The 17756-nt window shown below is 40.7% G+C and overlaps 1 protein-coding gene across 6 annotated transcripts in view; it reads left to right on the top strand.

Moving 5' to 3' along the window:
* The window catches only part of TNS3 (tensin 3), a 232374-nt gene that overhangs the window by 206490 nt on the left and 8128 nt on the right, over positions 1 to 17756 (top strand). For all 6 annotated transcript variants that reach the window (XM_033053244.2, XM_033053252.2, XM_033053260.2 and 3 more), the window contains 6 exons: positions 1723 to 2357; positions 2987 to 3073; positions 6988 to 7116; positions 9403 to 9498; positions 12905 to 12982; positions 15149 to 15226. In XM_033053244.2, coding sequence (XP_032909135.1) covers positions 1723 to 2357; positions 2987 to 3073; positions 6988 to 7116; positions 9403 to 9498; positions 12905 to 12982; positions 15149 to 15226 — 1103 coding nt within the window. The remainder of the gene's footprint in view (positions 1 to 1722; positions 2358 to 2986; positions 3074 to 6987; positions 7117 to 9402; positions 9499 to 12904; positions 12983 to 15148; positions 15227 to 17756) is intronic.

Consider the following 17756-nt stretch of genomic DNA (forward strand, 5'->3'; position numbering starts at 1 on the left):
AAGGAGTCAGAAGACCGTAACAATGCATGATCAGTCATTAGCTGTGTGCTATATTTACTCAATAGACAAGGTGGTACATTACACCTGAAGAAGTTACCTTTTATATCACTCTGCAAAAGCATTCCTTTCTGGCTAATTATCCTATTCTCATTTTTGGCTATTTGGCTCCTTTTTCACAGTAAATATTTGGGAATACTTCTGGTTAAAATGTCAGAGTGTACTTCAACTATGTTGATACCTATTTATCTTCGAATCTGATTGGTTTCATTTTCAGTCAGTACTGAGACTGTGAAAGAATGTTTTGGTTTTGTGATTATGAATGTGAACCGTGAGACGGAGCCAAATATGTTGGTATTTGCTGCAGAGGAGGCAATGTGACAATTACAAGTGGATATGTATTAAAGCTTATCAGGCAATTCAGTCGTTATCAAGTTTACATTCCTGCTTCAGACTATCTAGAAAATGTTGTTCCCTTCTTTCTAAATATTTTTTTCTCTAATTTTTTTATTTCACGTAGAACATAGCTACAGGTCTAGAGGTTTTTTTTCTTGTAGCAATGTCTTCTTCAGTTTGCTTACCTTCCATTTCTTTAATGGCCTTTCTAATTTAAGCAGTTTAAATCTACCAGCATTCATTTCCACAGCTCTCTTTTAATTAAAAATCCTTTCTTTTTTGATATATGTCTTATGTCAGCTTTTCCCCTTTGCATTTTGCAATGAGTTTGTTCTCTCTGAATTTGGTAATATTAGTAATATTTTACAGCTACAGCCTAAGGGTGTTTCATTTTTAGAAACAAAGAGACAAACTTTTATCAGATTATTTCATCAGCAGCTTAGTTTCTCTTATTTGGAAGTATATTATTTTTTTTTTTTACTTGAACAGGTAGAATTGCTACCCAGTAGAAAAGTAGATTGTTGAAATGTTTAATTCTATAAATCAGAATTTTCCCACTGTCAAATAAATTAACCACTGGACCTGCCTCCTTTCTTTTTTTTTAAATATAAATTGTATTAAAATAGACCTGGTCTGCAAGTTATTCCTTGTGGATTGTGTTCTTGCCATTATCATAGTTATTGATTTGTTGTGGGATGGTGAATAACCACCTCTTCAGCCTCTTCATTTTTATTCTGGTGATCATAAGACGTTCTGCGTGTAAGAATTGGTATGGCCATGTGAAGTTTGTTCCATAAACCTCTACCTCTGTGTAGCTTTGACATAAGAAATTGTTGCCTCCTACTGCTATTTTTCAGGTAGCACTTTAGCATATCAGCTAAAGCACTTTAGCTCATTAGGACCACTGTATGTGAGCAATGCTGCAAGCAGCCTCACTAAACTGATTCATATTAAAACTAACCCCCTCAAACAGGGAGGAGTATTTTCAGCTGTCATTAATTTCATGGAATGGTTTACAGTGCAAACACAGAAACTGTCCCATCAACATGGCTAGGTGGAGTGTGAGATAAGGCAGAAAATAATGACCTACACTGAAGTTACTGATCAGTGTAAGGCTGGAATCCCCTGATCCAGGTGCATTACCTGGTCCAGGATGTTTCCAAAGAGCACCCTGACGTTTTTGTCCGGGGTGTGATGTTTCATTGCTTTCAATGATCACTGAAGTGTGGGTTGTACAGTAACATTTTTAGGGAATGATTAGGCTATTGTTTTATTTTTGTGTTCAATTTTTTGACCTTTTTTTTTTTTTTTTTTTTTTTTTTTGTGCAGCTCTTCTGCAGCAGAATGTCCTTGGCTTGAAAGCAGCTCTAAAGCTTCGCTGTCAAACCAGTTTTCGATGGGAAACAACAGGCAGCCAGGAGGTTACATTGTGCCCTCTGAGTTTTCCAGTGCTGTGCAGGATGTCTCTCTCCTGTCTCATTTCCAAACTCCAGGACTGCAAGTTGTCACTCTCAGCAACCTGGAGAGTTCACCAGCAGAGTCACACCAAGAACATGATACCAGCAGCAGTGGCCGTACCTACCTGAGCTACAGTGCCAGGAACAGTAGCTCCCCCCGAGAGGAGACACAAGCTACTTGCATAGCCAATGCTAGCACATCTAAAACCCTGAGCTCTTCAGTGGCAAGTGCTGATGAAAGTGACTTTTTGACACAAAACTTTCTTACAGTGGCCTCTGGACACAATAGCCAGAACAGTGCAGTTCCGCATTGCCATGGAGGGAACCTACATGCTCAACCACCTCTTCCAGAGAAGAAGAGGTCCTCTGAAGGAGAACGTTCCTTTGCCTCTGTGTCACCTTCTTCAAGTGGCTTCTCTAGCCCTCACAGTGGAAGCACAATCAGCATTCCCTTCCCAAATGTCCTCCCAGATTTCTCAAAAACATTAAACCCTTCCCCGGTGCCAGGTAGGTTCTGTATCAGAGAAATGCAAAATACATTAGATTTTATATGAGTCTATAAAAAGAATTTGGGAGGTTTTCAAAGTGGAGAGGGAAAAAATAGTAGTGAAATGAAAATGGCACAGAGGACTCATTTGTTTGCAGTCAGTGGTGCCACTTCACTGTCTTTGGATGCATTATTCAGAAAAGAAAGCTTCAGATTTCTTCCTGTGCTTCCTAGAAGTCGGCCATCGGACAGCCTACCTTTTCAGCTGTCAGACTTCAATGGATCAGTGTTGAGTCCATTTTTTTTTAAAAAGGGCTGGCTTCTCTCTGTACCTTTTAGAGTTGTGCCAAGAAAAGTTAAAAATGTACATGTGTGTTCGTTGGACCATGTTGAGAAATTCATATTTGATTCAGCTTTATAACTAAAAGTTTTTAATATTTTATACGTTTTGCAATATGAAACTTTGAACATGTTTTCAGAATCTTGGTGTATGTTATTATATTTGCTGGTTCTAAAACAGCTCAGTTTCTCTACACTGTCCTAACGATGAGATTTTTTAGTAATTGTGTTGTTTGAAAGTTAGAAAGAAAAGTAAAAGCACTTTCATATTTTAAAAAATTCCTGACATTTTCTCCCTTTTATTTCACAGAAAACACAACTGATAAACATGTGACCGTAAAATTTGTTCAGGACACATCCAAGTTCTGGTATAAACCAGATATTTCAAGAGAACAAGGTATATCAGTTAATCCATATTCTGATTTATCCATTCATAGAAAAACTAGTTGGTGAAGTCTCGATTTTAGATTCATACCTGACCTCTAAAAGAAATACAAAACCTAGAAGGGCCACAGACAACCCCTCTTAGTTTCTTTTGTTGAAAGGTTGAATTTGAGTGTGGAGGGCAGTCAAATAGTCCTGAAAAAATATTCAATTAGTCAAACTAACTGAAATAACTATGAAGTAATATAGCTGTACCTGTGGTAGCTGCTGCAAATGCTCTTTGTTGTGAAGCTTCAGATTTTCAAATGGCAGATATGCATGAAACAATACCAAGTGGTTGTCTGCTCTCTGAAACCTTTTGAGTATAAGTGTGCTGTTCTGACATGATGTCAGAATAATTCATTAGGTAGGTCACCACAAAAGCATCCCCACCCACCAGTTGTTTTGTAGCCTGAATTTCCATGTCAAGTGACATACTTTATTTCACAAAGGTCACTACCATGGGACAACATCTTTATGATGTATGATACAGATACAGTACTTTTATATGTAAATATATTATTCAGTGAATGAAGAAAACTTTTATTACCTATGTGAAAATGGATACTTCTGAGCACCTGGAGTACTGCATCTAGCATACCAGAAAGACATAGACCAGTTGGAGGGAATACAGAGGAGGACCACCAAGTTGATCAGAGGGATGGAGCACCTTTTCTATGAGGAAAGGCTGAGAGAATTGAGGCTGTTCAGTCTGGAGAAGGGAAGTCTTCGGAGTGACCTAATTGCAGCCTTCCAGTAGCTGAGGGGAGCCTACAAGAAAGATGGGAGAGGGACTTCTTAGGAGAACATGTTAGTGACAGGACAAGGTGAAATGGTTTCAAACTGAAAGTAAGTTTAGATTAAATATTAGAAAAAAATTCTTTACTGTGAAGATGTTGCAGCACTGGAACAGACTGCCCAGAGCTGCTAAAGATACCATCCATGGAAGTGTCTAAAACCAGGTTGGGTGTGGCTCTGGCATAATGAAAATGGTCTGTTCATGGCAGGAGCATTGAAAGAAGATGATCTTTAAGGTCCATTCCAATCCATGCCATTCTTCAATGATTCTGTGAACTTAAACACTGTCCCTGAAACAGTATGTATATAAGCGATCTGGGTGCTTGTTGCAATCCACTAATCATAGAGGAGTAAAGAGCTCTCTGGGGATTGTGGATAGAAACTTCAGGTTTGGATGTTCTGTGAAACAAGACTAAGACCAAGCAAGGGTAAATGTTGATACCAAAAAATTGATGTATTTTATTCAACAGTAAATGAGAGAGAAAGAGAAAGAAATAGAAAAAGAGGTTGTTGTCAGATAGGAGGAGTAACAGGAGCAGATTACACAGAAATATATCACCCCTCTGTGGGTCCTGAGATTAATACAAGTTGGGCCAGGTACCTCCCCTGAAGGGGGACAGGTTTGATACTGTCTCTTGCAAGGCTCAGGATCGGTTGCATCACTTTGCATCATGTGTAGTGCTGTGGTGCAAAGCGTCAGGAATGAGTCTAGGGACTGATTGAGGGGGGTTTCTGGATTGACATTTGCTCAGCTGCCCCTCACGTGAGTGTGCTGTAGATGTGGCTTTCCCAGGGTGGGAGTTTTACAGCTGAGCCAGTTTGTGTAATGGAGGGTGGATTATTCACTGCCTCTGACTAGAGGTCATGTCATATACCCAAAACATATACCCTTAGTTGGGGAGGAGTCTGTGCAAACATGGCTGCAGATAAGCCTGTGGGCTATGGCCTCCACCCTGAAGCCAACTGGGGATGATTTTGAGGACAGCTGCTGAACTTGGCCCTCCTATGAATGCATCCCTCTCCCCCAGCCTTATCCATTTCTTCTCAAATCTGAGATGAATGGAAAACAGTGTCGCTTCGGTCTCATCTCAAGTTCTCTTAGGTGGCTTAACTCACAGTTCAGGGTTTCGATCAGAAGGCCCATTCCGGGTGGGGTGGGCTTTTGGTGGTGCAGCTTTGTTGCTGCAGCTTTGTTACACACTTGCCATGATGGGCAAAAGTCCTTTATAACAGAGTTTCAGCCATGAAACAATAACATTTCAGTCTCTCTCTCATTTCAATCATTTCAGTCTCAGACAATGCTTTCCAAATGCCAATTGATGCTTGTGTTTATACAGTAATAGTCAACTATAGTGAATTGTGATTAATGAGATAAGGCAGGATTTTAAACTGGGACTTTTTAAAATGTGGTTGTCAAAAAGGAAAAAATTGCTAACTAATTCTGCATTTAGAAGGATGTTCATACTGAACTAAAATAATGTGAACTTCAGCTATTGGCAAATGATGAATTTATATCTGTCTAGTTACTAAGTTTTTAGAAGGTGAGGAAGTTCTTGTATATTGGTAAATATGATACCAGGGGAATAAATGTCATAGAAAACAGAACATTAATTCACTTTTGGATGATACCATGCTGGTCCTTTCACTCCAGTCCCTTTGGCATTATCTACTCACCACCCATAAGGAGAACAGAGTCTTCAAATATGCAGAAAAATACCTGATGTGATGTGTGTCCACAGAGGAGAGTAGATATAAAGCAATTTTAAACCTAACTTCTTGAACAAATGAAACAATAGTCTTCCAAACCTTTTAATATGCCTCTTTTTATCCTTGAAGTAAAATTTCTTTTAAAAAGTGTTTTAATGTACTGTTGCTGAGAAGGGGAGAGTTTGTTCTTTTTGTCTTGTGTTTAATAGACTACTGCTATGACAGATTATTACTGTATCCCTTTGTTAGAAGTGTTATGTACTGCTTAATTGCAGGGGTTTGTGTATTCATCCTTTTCTCTAAACAAGACATACTGTTGTGAAAAAAGGTTCTTTCCTTTGCCATCTGACAGATGAAGAGAATAGAATGTATACACATTTGCTTTACTTGCTTTGACTGAAGAGGTAATTATGTGTGCATTTTCCTGATTTTTTTTGCTTCCCCTTTTTTCATGAAAAGAACATTTGCTTTGTAAACATCACTCAGGCCTTGCAAAATATGCCTTTGTGCTCCATATGCATAATACCCATGTTCTGTGCGAACAGTCAGTTAAGGAGTCCAGTGTCAAATCTGGGCTTTTTCTAGGGTGATGGTTGGAAATTCTGGAAACAAAGTATACTGATATACACAAATATTTCTAAAAAGTTTTTGAGGGAGGAATAAAAACAAAGTGCAAAGAGTTTGTCATTAGATTAACTCTTTGTCTGTTTTCAAGTAAGTTTAAAAGTTTGGGCTACTAGATTCAAAGTCTGCAATTGACTTGTGCAAAGCAGCAGCAAGTTCCCTGAAAGTGTTTCCTCTTGGAGAGGACTTCATATTGCACTTTCAGAAGAAATCCCAAAATACAGATGAAAAATATTTCAAAGTCAAAGGGCAAAATGTACACTTAATTCCTTCCTTTGCTTTAAAGCTTCTAAGGCAGTAAGGTGGTTTTGTAGGGATGAAAACTTGGTGGCTTAGTGGTGGATAAAAATTAATCTGTTCTACCTATTGAGGCTGAAGTGAAAAACAGTGCTGTCTAATCTGTGGTAATTACAGAGATCTATGTAGTCTTCTAGCAAATTGACAAATCTAAACAGAAGAAGACTTACACTGGTTGTGGGAATTCTGGTGGGACCTGAGCACTGTTCTCAGTTTCAAAATCAGTAAAAATCAGGATTCTGTACTTCAGGCTTCTTTTAAAATAAGCATCTGTGAGATTTGGACAAGGTGTCCACTCAGGTCCTCCAAATACGCTTGATTGTATTTTGTCATGCAGCAATGAGGATAAAGATTTTACTTCTTTTGGTGTCCTATTCATCATACATTTGCACTTCTGTACTTTGCGAGTGTGTGCATTGTTTTTAAATTCCTTTTCTCTCTTTTTGCTGGAATCCTGTGCAGCCATTGCTGTTCTCAAGGAAAAGGAACCTGGGTCGTTCATTGTTCGAGACAGTCATTCTTTCCGGGGAGCCTATGGCCTAGCAATGAAAGTTGCCACACCACCTCCTTCTGTGCTACAGTTAAAGAAAGGTACTTCTATATGTGATTAAACAAGCTATACATAGTAGGTAGTCCTTATTGGTAGCAATCTGTTGGAGTCTTCCCCTCTTCTGATAAGTGCAGTTTGAATTGCAGGCTACATTTGATGTGTTGGTAAATGAGACTGGATACGATGCCTCTTGTACTATATGGTTTCACCATGACTTGTGTTGTGGTTGTGCATGTATTGTTCCTCATCAACCTAATAAAAAAAGTCGGTGTCCTCTCAGCTGTTGGTCTTCTCTAGCAATCAGAAGTCTGCATTTGGTTCACAGGCTACAATGTAAAGTTTTTACTCAGCTGGAGGGCTGAATATTTTTGATCCTAAAGTTTTGTTTTGAGACAGGTCTATTTCAGTTACAAATCTAAAGAGATTCTTAAGGATAGTTGTTTAAAAGAAATGGTGGTTTATATGCCTACTCTGTCAGCTCCAGTGCCTCCATATATATAACTTGTGCCTGATGGTTGTGAAACAAAATGAGAAGAATATGCAGAAATCATTAATTGGTATATGGAAACTCAGCTGGCAGTGTCTATAGTGTTCTTGGTTCCATTTGTACTACTGCAAGGTTGGTGGAATGGTTTTTATTGCTGCTGTTTTTCTTTTACAAAGCTTATTATTTTTCATTAGTACATAATGACTGGTGAGGTAAGAAAGCATTTTTATTCTCAGTGCTGTTTTTATGGAAGTATGATTTTGACTGTTTTGTTTTGTATTTTGGTTTGGATTTGCTTACTCTGGGGCAAGGTTAGCAGTGTGCCTCAATTACAGTAACACTTTGAATCTGTTTTAATCTGATATCTTAAAACAATGTTTAATAACAACTTGCCGCACAGTCATTTTTGTTGCCAATAAAAACATCAGCAAAACCACTCCACACTTACTGAATGAACTCAACATAGGTGTACTGGGGTGGTGGTAGCAACAACTAGGAGGCAAATTGAAAGTGGCTTGTAGGTGTTTTTAGTAGTCTTTTCTTATAGTCATTGGTGAAGTCCAGGAGGACATGAAAGCACAAACTCTGCCAGCCTTTACGGGATAGTTTATGTTAGTAGTAGTAAGATTGTAACATTCTTCCACTTCTCTCTTCATGATACTTAGTTTTTTTTGTTTCCACTGTTTGATCCCAGAAGGCAGAGATTGGTTCAGTTTCCTGTGGTGTTTCTTGTTCCAGACTCCCCTTTCCCACATACCTTGTAGTCATTTATTTTGAATTTGATGAGAGCATAACAGCAAACAGTAAGCTGTTTGAGAAAGTGATCAATGCAATTATTTGCTTGTGTAGAAGCTTCTGCTGTCCATATTAATGCATTCATCTGTATTGGCCTGAAAGTCAACCCTTGAGGTGTTTCCTGATAGGTCAAAGGGAGCACATGTGTTTGTAGCTCTTTTGTTAAGGTTTGAATGGTTTGATAACTTTGTCCTGTTGGTATGAAAAAACCTTTTAATTATTTGGAGAAGGATTCATTTTGTAGTCAGGTATTAAATACTGTGGATCCATCTTTCAAGAAATATTTAAGTTGTCTTAATGATATGTTTGCATATATATGTGCATATTTAAAAGAATACTAAATCTCATCGGAATTTTTACATGTCTCTTGGACTTTGAATCTCCTTTTCTTATCCAACTCTACAATTGTGGTTTGTCTTAGATTCCCGAGATTGAGACATGATTTTACTTGAAATCTAGTGAAACCTTAGTGCTTCATTTAAATGTTTGTTTTCAGGAGCAGAGACTTAGCATAAAACTGCAGACGTTTGGAAATGCAAAAATTCACTGAGAGAATTGCCATCATTACCTTTGTGTAGCTAAATCTACTCTTTTAATCTAGAGAATTTATGTGAACAGAAATGTCACTGAGAATTGGAATATTTTTTCATACTTTTACTTTCTTGTCACTTTGGATACAAGTGCATCTTTTAATGGGCAAGTGCATCAAAATTTCTAACCGTTCATTGTCCAAATTTCTGTTCCTGTCTGTAGCTGGGACCATATTTAGACATTTTTGGACACCAGTATTTATTTGGATGTCAGTCACTTAGGAATATAAAACCATTTCCTCTGGCTGTCTAAAGTGAGCTGTTTGCTTATTTGTTTTTTGCAAAATGGCCTTTTAAATACATCTTGTAGCTTGCAGAATTGGTCTAATTGTATTCTTTGCATTTTGTATATAAAACATTTGGTGGTAATGTGGAAAAAACTGCTTCATAAAGATCTAGTTTGTGAGGCTTGTCTGTTAATTGCTTCTTTTCATGAGCTTTCTTTTTCAACACAGTTGGAGATTTGTCAAATGAACTTGTAAGGCATTTTCTGATTGAATGTACTCAGAAGGGGGTGCGCTTGAAAGGATGCCCAAATGAACCATATTTTGGTAAGTACTGTGCATCACGGAGACCAAGAAAATGCAAACAGTGGGCATTTGCCAGAGCTGACTTGGATGGAATATAAATGAGAGACTACTTTGTTTGAGTACTGATGACCTCCGTAGGAGCCCATTCCAAGGTTCCAGGAGTCTTTTACACATTTACCATAAGCAGATGTGCAGGGCACCCTAGCACAGATGTGTATGACCAAACTTCAAACTGTCCAACTTGTCTACCACTACCAGGGTTGCTGCAGAAAAATGAGCTAAATCACTCTCATCATCTTAATTGATTCAGGACCTTTTGTCCTGTGTTATATTTATGCTGCATATAAGGAGGCTAAAATGTGAGATTTTCACAAAGTACATTATGTTGTGTTAGCCCACCTAATGTAGTATGATGGAAATACGATTCCTGTAATGGCAAACAGTCAAAAACCTACCTGACTCTCTCATTTGCTTTCCACTCATTTGGGGTCGGAGGGGAAAACAGGATGGGAAAGCTTATGGGTTGAGTTGAAAACAGGAAGGTGCTAACCAGTTACAGAGCAAAAGAAACTCAACTTGGGGAAAGTTATTTTAACGTTTTTCCAATTAAAATCAGTATTCAGGTAGTCAGATGTTGAGGGATACATTCAGTATTGGTAGCTGGATTTGCAAGCTGGAAGTGCAAACTGCATATTGATCTATGGCTGTCCCAGGCAAGAGGCCATGAGCTGCTGACCTTCTACACAACAAAGAACCCAGAGACCTGTGTAGCCAGGTGATAAGACACCGAAGAGACAAAGCAGCAGCCAACCCCGATACTTTCGTGCCTCCCAGACTTTCCTACCCTCCTAGGAGGCACCCAGTTTGAGCTGTTATTTTGTTATTAAGTTGTTGCACCCAAATTAAATTCTTTTAAGGATCTGAAGTCTGAGACTCTGCTAGGGGAAATCTGGGTTTGAACTTCTGCTGAACCATCTGGTTGTAAGTGTGGGGTGTGTAGCTGTGAATGGGCTTTGAGTACCAGCTCAGGTGGTGCAAGAGTGACTGACAGAGTGGTTCCTGGATGATTAGACAGGGAAGTTTCCTTAACATAAGAAACAAAGACAAGTATTAAATAACACTTTTCCTTCCCCTTTTCCAAGCTCAATTTCAATGCTACCTCCCAGACTGTTCACGCCCGCTGCAGTGGGTGAGAGGGCATAGGGTCATTACAGAACAGTTCCTCTGCTGCTTCATCCCTCTCTCAGTTTTTCCTTCCTGGGCTATGAGCTTTCCCCATAGACTGCCATCCTGTGGGAAAATAATCTGTTTCAGCATCTCTGAAACCACAGAAAATGTCCCTTCTGTTCCAATGTGAGGTCCTTCAGAGACTACAGGGTGGGGGATGGCAACTGGGATACCCAGAGCATCTCCTCTTCCACCTCTGTCCATGACATTCCCTCTGCTGTGTGTCACCCAACCTTTTTTCCATAGGTGCTCTGCAGTGGGTCTGCTGGAATGGGCTGTATTTGGCATGAAAAGCCCCTGAACTTTGCCCTGAGGTCATCCTGCAGCCTTCCCACCCGTTACAGGCCTTGTCACATACACCAAATACACCTGTGAAAGTGTCATCTACCATAAAATTAACAGATGTGAAATTAAAGTCGTATTTAAAATAAAGGTGGATTGAAGTTTATCGGTATTTGGCATGAGACTTAGATGAGAATTTTTAGTCCATTCCTACCTCAGTCTTGGAAGTATCTGTTTAGGCATCTATGTAACCCTACTAGTCATTTAGTTTAAACATCTCCTAGTCTTTCAATGTGTACAGTCTGTGCTGGTTTGAAAATAAACTACAATGAGAGATGAACCGCACACAAATACCTTGAGAGCAGGTCAGAGTTACAGTTTAATAAAAAATACTGCAGTAAATGCAGTGATACAGAAAAACTGGCCTAAACTCACAGAGTACAACCTCGCACTCTGTTGGTCAGAGTGGTGGTCTAAGTCTGCTTAAGCAGTGGTTGCAGTCCTGTTGAAGTGATGATTGCGGTCTTGTTGAAAGCAGTGGTGCTGTGACAGGTCTGGTCCTCCTCTGGGTCTGTTGAGCAATGGTGGTGGTGCCCCAAGTCCCCAAAACCCCAGATGATACACAGTCAGGTTCAGGTGGTATCTCCATCAGGGTGGGGAGTTTCACAATGGAATAATGTCATACTCTTGAGTTACTGCAGTTGTCCATTCTTGCTAGGGCCTCTGAGTCCATGATGGCCCCTGAGCAGAGATGACCCCTTCAGGATGGGTGTAGTTAGCACAACTGAGTTAATTGTGAAGACCAGGAAATGTGTCCTTCCAGGGTTTGCCTCTTTTCCCTTATCTAACACCCAGCTTGCAGTCTGAAGGGTTGGGTGTACACTGGGCAGCTGTTGAAAATCACCCGCAGTTAACGCTTCATCAAGAATTGTGTAGGTTGAAGTAGAATACATAGTTTGGTTAGCCCAGGACCCGGTGTCAAAACTGCTTCACAAAGTAGGTGAACAGGCACTGCTACACATGTTTATGAGTAAGATCTGAAGGACTAATAGCATCAATCAGTCTTTGCATTTCTGTAAGACTCTCGTAGAATTGGGTCATCTTTCAATTTCAAAGAAATTTTTGACAGACTGTAAAGATGAGGTTGGTTTTGGTTGAACCGGGGTTTTTCTCCCGCACATGGTTATAATGTTTGCTGCTTGTTAGTTAATGGGATTGAAGGATGACTTTCTGTGCAAACAGATTGATGAATACTATGCCTTCCCCTCACTCCTTACAGTCTCACATGCTAATATCAAAGATAACTTCAGTTAAGTGATAATACATCAGTTAAGCCAAGACCAAATTGCAAGAGTGACTTTGTATAGAAAAGAAGAATGATTTAATAGAAAATACTACGTACATCACTGCTACATTGAATGGAAGAGATTTTACCTGAACTATCTTTTATACTTTCAGAAGTACGAAATAGAGGTGTGTGTAGACAGAACACTAGATGATGAAGACTAGGTGGCTAAGAGGTAGAACTTGCTCTTTTTTTACCTCATCATGTAGCATCAGTGACCTCTTATACTCTTACCACCTTTGTAAGAATTTAATACAATTAATGTCGCAGAATTTAAAAGCATTGAAAAGAATTTACTGACATCTATATGTTACTGATTTTGTCATTTTTTGATTTCTCCATTTGAAGCACAGGCATTTATTTTAGGATCTAAGCAGTGTATTTAAGAGGGAAAAGGAAAATATAATTATGATTAATAAGTTCAAGAAGATCTTGGCTTAGGTTCCCTAGAGATTTTTAAAGGGAAGAAGAGGGGGCCCTTAGTCTATAAAATACTTGAGAACAAACATAATTTATGCATTCTTGTTGTCTACCAAATTAACTCTGTGTGTCTTGTTGCTTTTCTGACCACAGGGAGTTTGACAGCTCTAGTGTATCAACATTCCATCACTCCACTGGCATTGCCCTGCAAGCTCCTCATCCCAGACAGAGGTATGCTTATTGAAGTACAGAAGAGATATTCCCAGCCAAGTTTTGCTTCAAAGTGTCAGTGCCTGAAGGCAGGTGAATGTGTCACCAGTTGAGATCGAAGCAAAAATGCTCCAAGGAGGAAGCTGTGTTGTTGTCTTCAGTACTGGTGATGACCCTTAGCCGAAGTCTGAGCATGGTGGTACTGTGATATTCCAGTCATAAACATATTCATCATGGAAATCCATGCAGTAATTTGCCATGTGGGGAGACAAATGTACTTCTTAGACATGGCATTATGCCAGTGTATGGTTAGGTTTAACCCCTCATTCAGGTCTGGATAGCAAAAGGACAGGTAGATGGTGCCCTGAGTGTGACACTGACAGGAAGAGTTCAGCAATTTGTACAGGTTCAAATATTGCTCAAGTAAATTTTCAAAAAGCCTATGTTGCTTCATGGGATTATGATTCTAATTTTGTTTATGCTGATTTCATAAACTACTCTAAACAAAAACAAAATGCTCATGCTTGTCCAGTAATTCAGTTGTCTGATATTCTCGCACATGAGTTAACCCCAGACACATTATTGAAATATTAAATGTTCTTGTGGTTTGTGACTTTAAAGGGTTTTTTGAACCCTTTAAACTTCTGGTACATACCATTTGTTAATGTACAAAAATAGCATTTGATTTATGCGAATACATCAATGAAACCATCTTAGCACAAAAATACGTTGTGGTAGATGTGACAAGAGATCTCATGCATTTATATGGCAAAACAGCATGGAGGTTGGCTGGTTCTCTTTATCCCCCTCACCTAAGATGGAAAACTTACTCTGTTGTTCTATAGGTGCAGAACTGGAACATTTGCCTTGTCTTGAATAAACATACCACAGTGAAATTTTTCTTTTGTTTTATTTTTTAGTCCAGTTTGATCATACATTTTAAGATGATCTTCTGTATTTAATGACAGGTCACAGAGCCTGGAGTATTTAAAATGTTTGGATAACTGTAACTCTAGCCATATGAATAGTGTCACAAACTGTATTATGGCTCTCTTCCTCATTTGGTTATATTCAAAGATGGCATACCTTATGCTAAATGCAGCAGTAAGTGAGATCTTTTTGCATGCATTTAAATACCTGAAATAACATGTTGTTGGACAGTTTTCTTACTACTTTTAATGATCAGTTGGGAGGCAGATGTTCCACTGCTGTCTTACTGGTTAAGATAGTTTTTTTTTCCAACTTAAAAGGTTGTGTTGTCACCCTCTGAATCAAAATATAATTACAGTAATTTCACAACCATAAGGTGCACTGGACTATAAGGCGCACCCCCCCGGGAGTCGGCAAAATTCACAACTTTGTTGATCATATAAGGCGCACCGGACTATAGGGCACGCTTATTTTTTTGCAGCGAGGCTCCGCCCGCAGCTACCCTGCGCAGTTGCTGGCCGAGGCCCCGCCTCAAGCTGGCAGCCATGGGCCCCTGGGCCTGCCTCCACCCAACAGGGGTAGTGCCGCAGGCCCCTGGGCCTGCCTGGACCCGGGGGGGGCAGTGTCGTGGGCCCCTGGGCCCACCTCCACTCGGCAGCCATGGGCCCCTGGGCCCGCCTCCACCCAGCTGCCGCGGCACTGCTGCCTCCCCCCACAGCTCACACTTCCGTGGTGGCAAATGTCGCAACTTTGTACATTATATAAGGCGCAACTTCCGGGTTTGGGCCAACATTTTCGTCAAAAGGGTGCACCTTATAGTCATGAAATTACTGTAGTTGATTTCATCATGGTGACACACTTTCTGTATAAATTAGTGTAAATTATATAAATCAAATGAGATCATTAAAATCCCACTATTCAAGATATTTTCAGGCTGTAGTGGGGGAAATATAGCTGTAAGTATTGTCTTAATGTGTCATCATGTGCGTCCCTCCAGCATTTGCCTGTTATGTCTTTTATTTTCAGGAAATAAAGGTTAAGCATCTCGCTTGCAGTGCTCAAGGCAACAAAACCTGATGCAGCACAAAACCTACATAAATGATTGTAATTGCAGATAAAAGGTGGTTTCATGTTTCTGGCCAAGAGTTATGCAGTAGATGAGGTCACAGTTACAAGTGTTAAGGTCATACATGACTGTGGACTTTGATTTGCTGATTTAAATCCATACATGACATGGACAGTGTTTTCTGTTTGCAGATCCCTTGGAGGAGATAGCAGAAACTTCTCCACAAACTGCTGCAAATTCAGCTGCAGAGCTTCTCAAACAGGGTGCAGGTCTGTTGAACTTTTGTCCTTGTATTTGGCTGTTACCAAAGTTCATATCTTACAGGTTGGGAGAAGTTGAAGCTTAGACTGGATTAAAGGATGTGTAAAGGTAGCAGTTAAATTCATTGTGCTGGGTAGAAGTGTAAAGGGCACTGTGAGGATATGTACCAGGTTTTTTCTGTTTTCTGCAACCACCTCCTATGTTCTACCTATCAAACCCTGTGTTTGGTTTCCAGTCATGCATCTCGTGAGAGTATATGTAGGTTACTTCAAGCACAGCAATTTTTAAGCAGGACATTGCTTTTATAACTGATAAAATTCGAGAGGATATTCTCAACCTGTGGTTGCAGAGGTTCAAGAACTATGTGTGAGGTCTGCAAAAGCCAACTAAGGAAGGTGTTCAGTTAGGGTTAAGTTCTCATCATTGGGGTTAACAATACCACTGCAAAATGCTTACAGTTGCATCAATCTGAAAAAAAAAAAATTGAAAAACCAGTTCTCTGTACTTCAATTGGGAATGTCATGTGTCTTTTCCGCTGGATGCTTTCATGGATTCTTGTGCATAGTGCGGCACCCATTCTGGCAAGTAGAGTTGTGTTACCACAAACTTATTAGATGTGGTAGAAGAACCATGACCTGAGTATCTCCAAATGATGTGATACTGTGCACTGTTAACATCTGTATGGCTCTCAAACTGGGGTGTTTGCAACAGCTTTGTAGAGGTGTGCTCTGCTTCTTCTCCGCTTTGTTAGTGTGCAGCTGATCTGGAGATTTGGTTAAACAGACTGTCTGGAAAAGTGTGGTGGTGTCCTAACTCACCATACTGGACAATGCTCTGCATAATCTTAAAGTAGTAGAAATGTGAACAACTGTGTTAGTTCTGCTGTACAGTGGACGTGTCCAGGGGATCTGCCCATGTCCTCCCATCATCCTTGGTTTCCAGATTGCTATGCATTCTCCCCAGAAGCCACCCAATTAGTCCCATGAGATCACAGGAATACACTACATTTGCGTTTTTTTGAGTTTAGCCTACCACTGGATCCACAAGTAAGTGCTGTGGCAAAGCATGCTTTTCTGAGAATGCTGGCTCATTGCCCTCATGCATTTTAGAGCACTTCTGAAGGGGCAGTTGTCAAGCTGGCCAGCTCTGGAGAGAGTTATGCTCCTTGCTTGTGCAGCAATCTGCTTTGACTTTAAAATTTGAAGCACCACTTCAAGTGCTGTAATTGAGCAGGCATGCGTGGATGAGGCAAACCTTTGTGAGGCTGTGCTGCAAGTAAGCACATGTTGGCTCACTGATCGTGTTTGTTGTGGCCAACAGGGAAAAAAACCCAGAAAATGACTTTTTGTAGAACTTTACTTCTTAGAAAAGCTATCAAAAGGGGCATCTATTGTCTTCCAATAAATATTGGTTTCTCCTTGCTCAGCCTTTCAAGGAAAAAGAATTAATTCTTTTTTCAGCTGGGGCAGTAGTCAGATAAGTATTTATGGGAGCTGTCATATCATGGATCATTTAAGGTACTTAGTACATTTGTTTTTAACCTGTTTTGTTGCTTTTGTTGTTTCTAGACAAGTATTTGTAACCCAAATAGAAAAATTCGCTATGAGAGGTTCTCAGAGGTTTTTTTTTTGCCTTGATATATCAGGGATCCCTTTCCAGTCACAGAAACATTCAAGTTGTGAAGTTCTACACTGAAGTGCAGACTCAAAATGTGTAAATTGAGTCTTTTCAAAGACACTTTAAAGGAGCCACACTTTCTCCCTGCCCTTCTATACCCACACTTCTCTCCCTCCACAAGCAAAAAATGATGTTTTCCTAGAATGGTTATTTTTTATAACTACAGTAATTTCGCGACCATAAGGTGCACCAGACTATAAGGCGCACCTCCGGGAGTCGACAAATTTCGCAACTTTGTACATTATATAAGGCGCACCGGACTATAAGGCGCACTTTTTTTTTGCCGCAAAGATCCATGCCGCGCGCAACGAAGTAATGAATTAGTAACAGAATCAAGTGGGGTTTGCTGCCAGGTGCTCAATTTGCAAACATTTTTCACAGATTGGCATAGCCTTTAAATGCAACCCCAAGCGTCCTCCCCATGCGCGGACTCCAGCACTCCCGCCCACACCTGGGACCGGCTAGCAAGGCGCAGCTCGGGGCGGCTGCGGCTTGCAGCGGTTCGGGGTGGCTCGGGGGCACCGTGGCTTGGGATGGCTCGGGGCGGCTCGGGGTGGCTTGGGGCTGCCACGACTTGCGGCAGCTCGGGGCTGGGGCGGTTCGGGCCAGCTTGGGGCTGCCGCTGCTTGGAGCCGCCGCGGCTCGCAGTGGTTCAGGGCCGGTGTGGCGTGGCTGCGGCTCGCACTTCTGGGTTGGCTCAGGGTGGCCGCAGCTTCTGCAGCAGTCCACTCCCTCCCTCCCCGCGCCGCCCTGGTGCTCTGGCAGCTCCACGCAACTCTGGGAACACTACTCTCCCCTGGCGCTCCAGGTGCTCCGTGCTGCGCCAGGAGCCTCGCGCCCCAACGGGCTTTTCCCCTGTGC

Source organism: Catharus ustulatus, chromosome 1 (genome assembly GCF_009819885.2).
Source record: "Catharus ustulatus isolate bCatUst1 chromosome 1, bCatUst1.pri.v2, whole genome shotgun sequence".
NCBI lineage: Eukaryota > Metazoa > Chordata > Aves > Passeriformes > Turdidae > Catharus > Catharus ustulatus.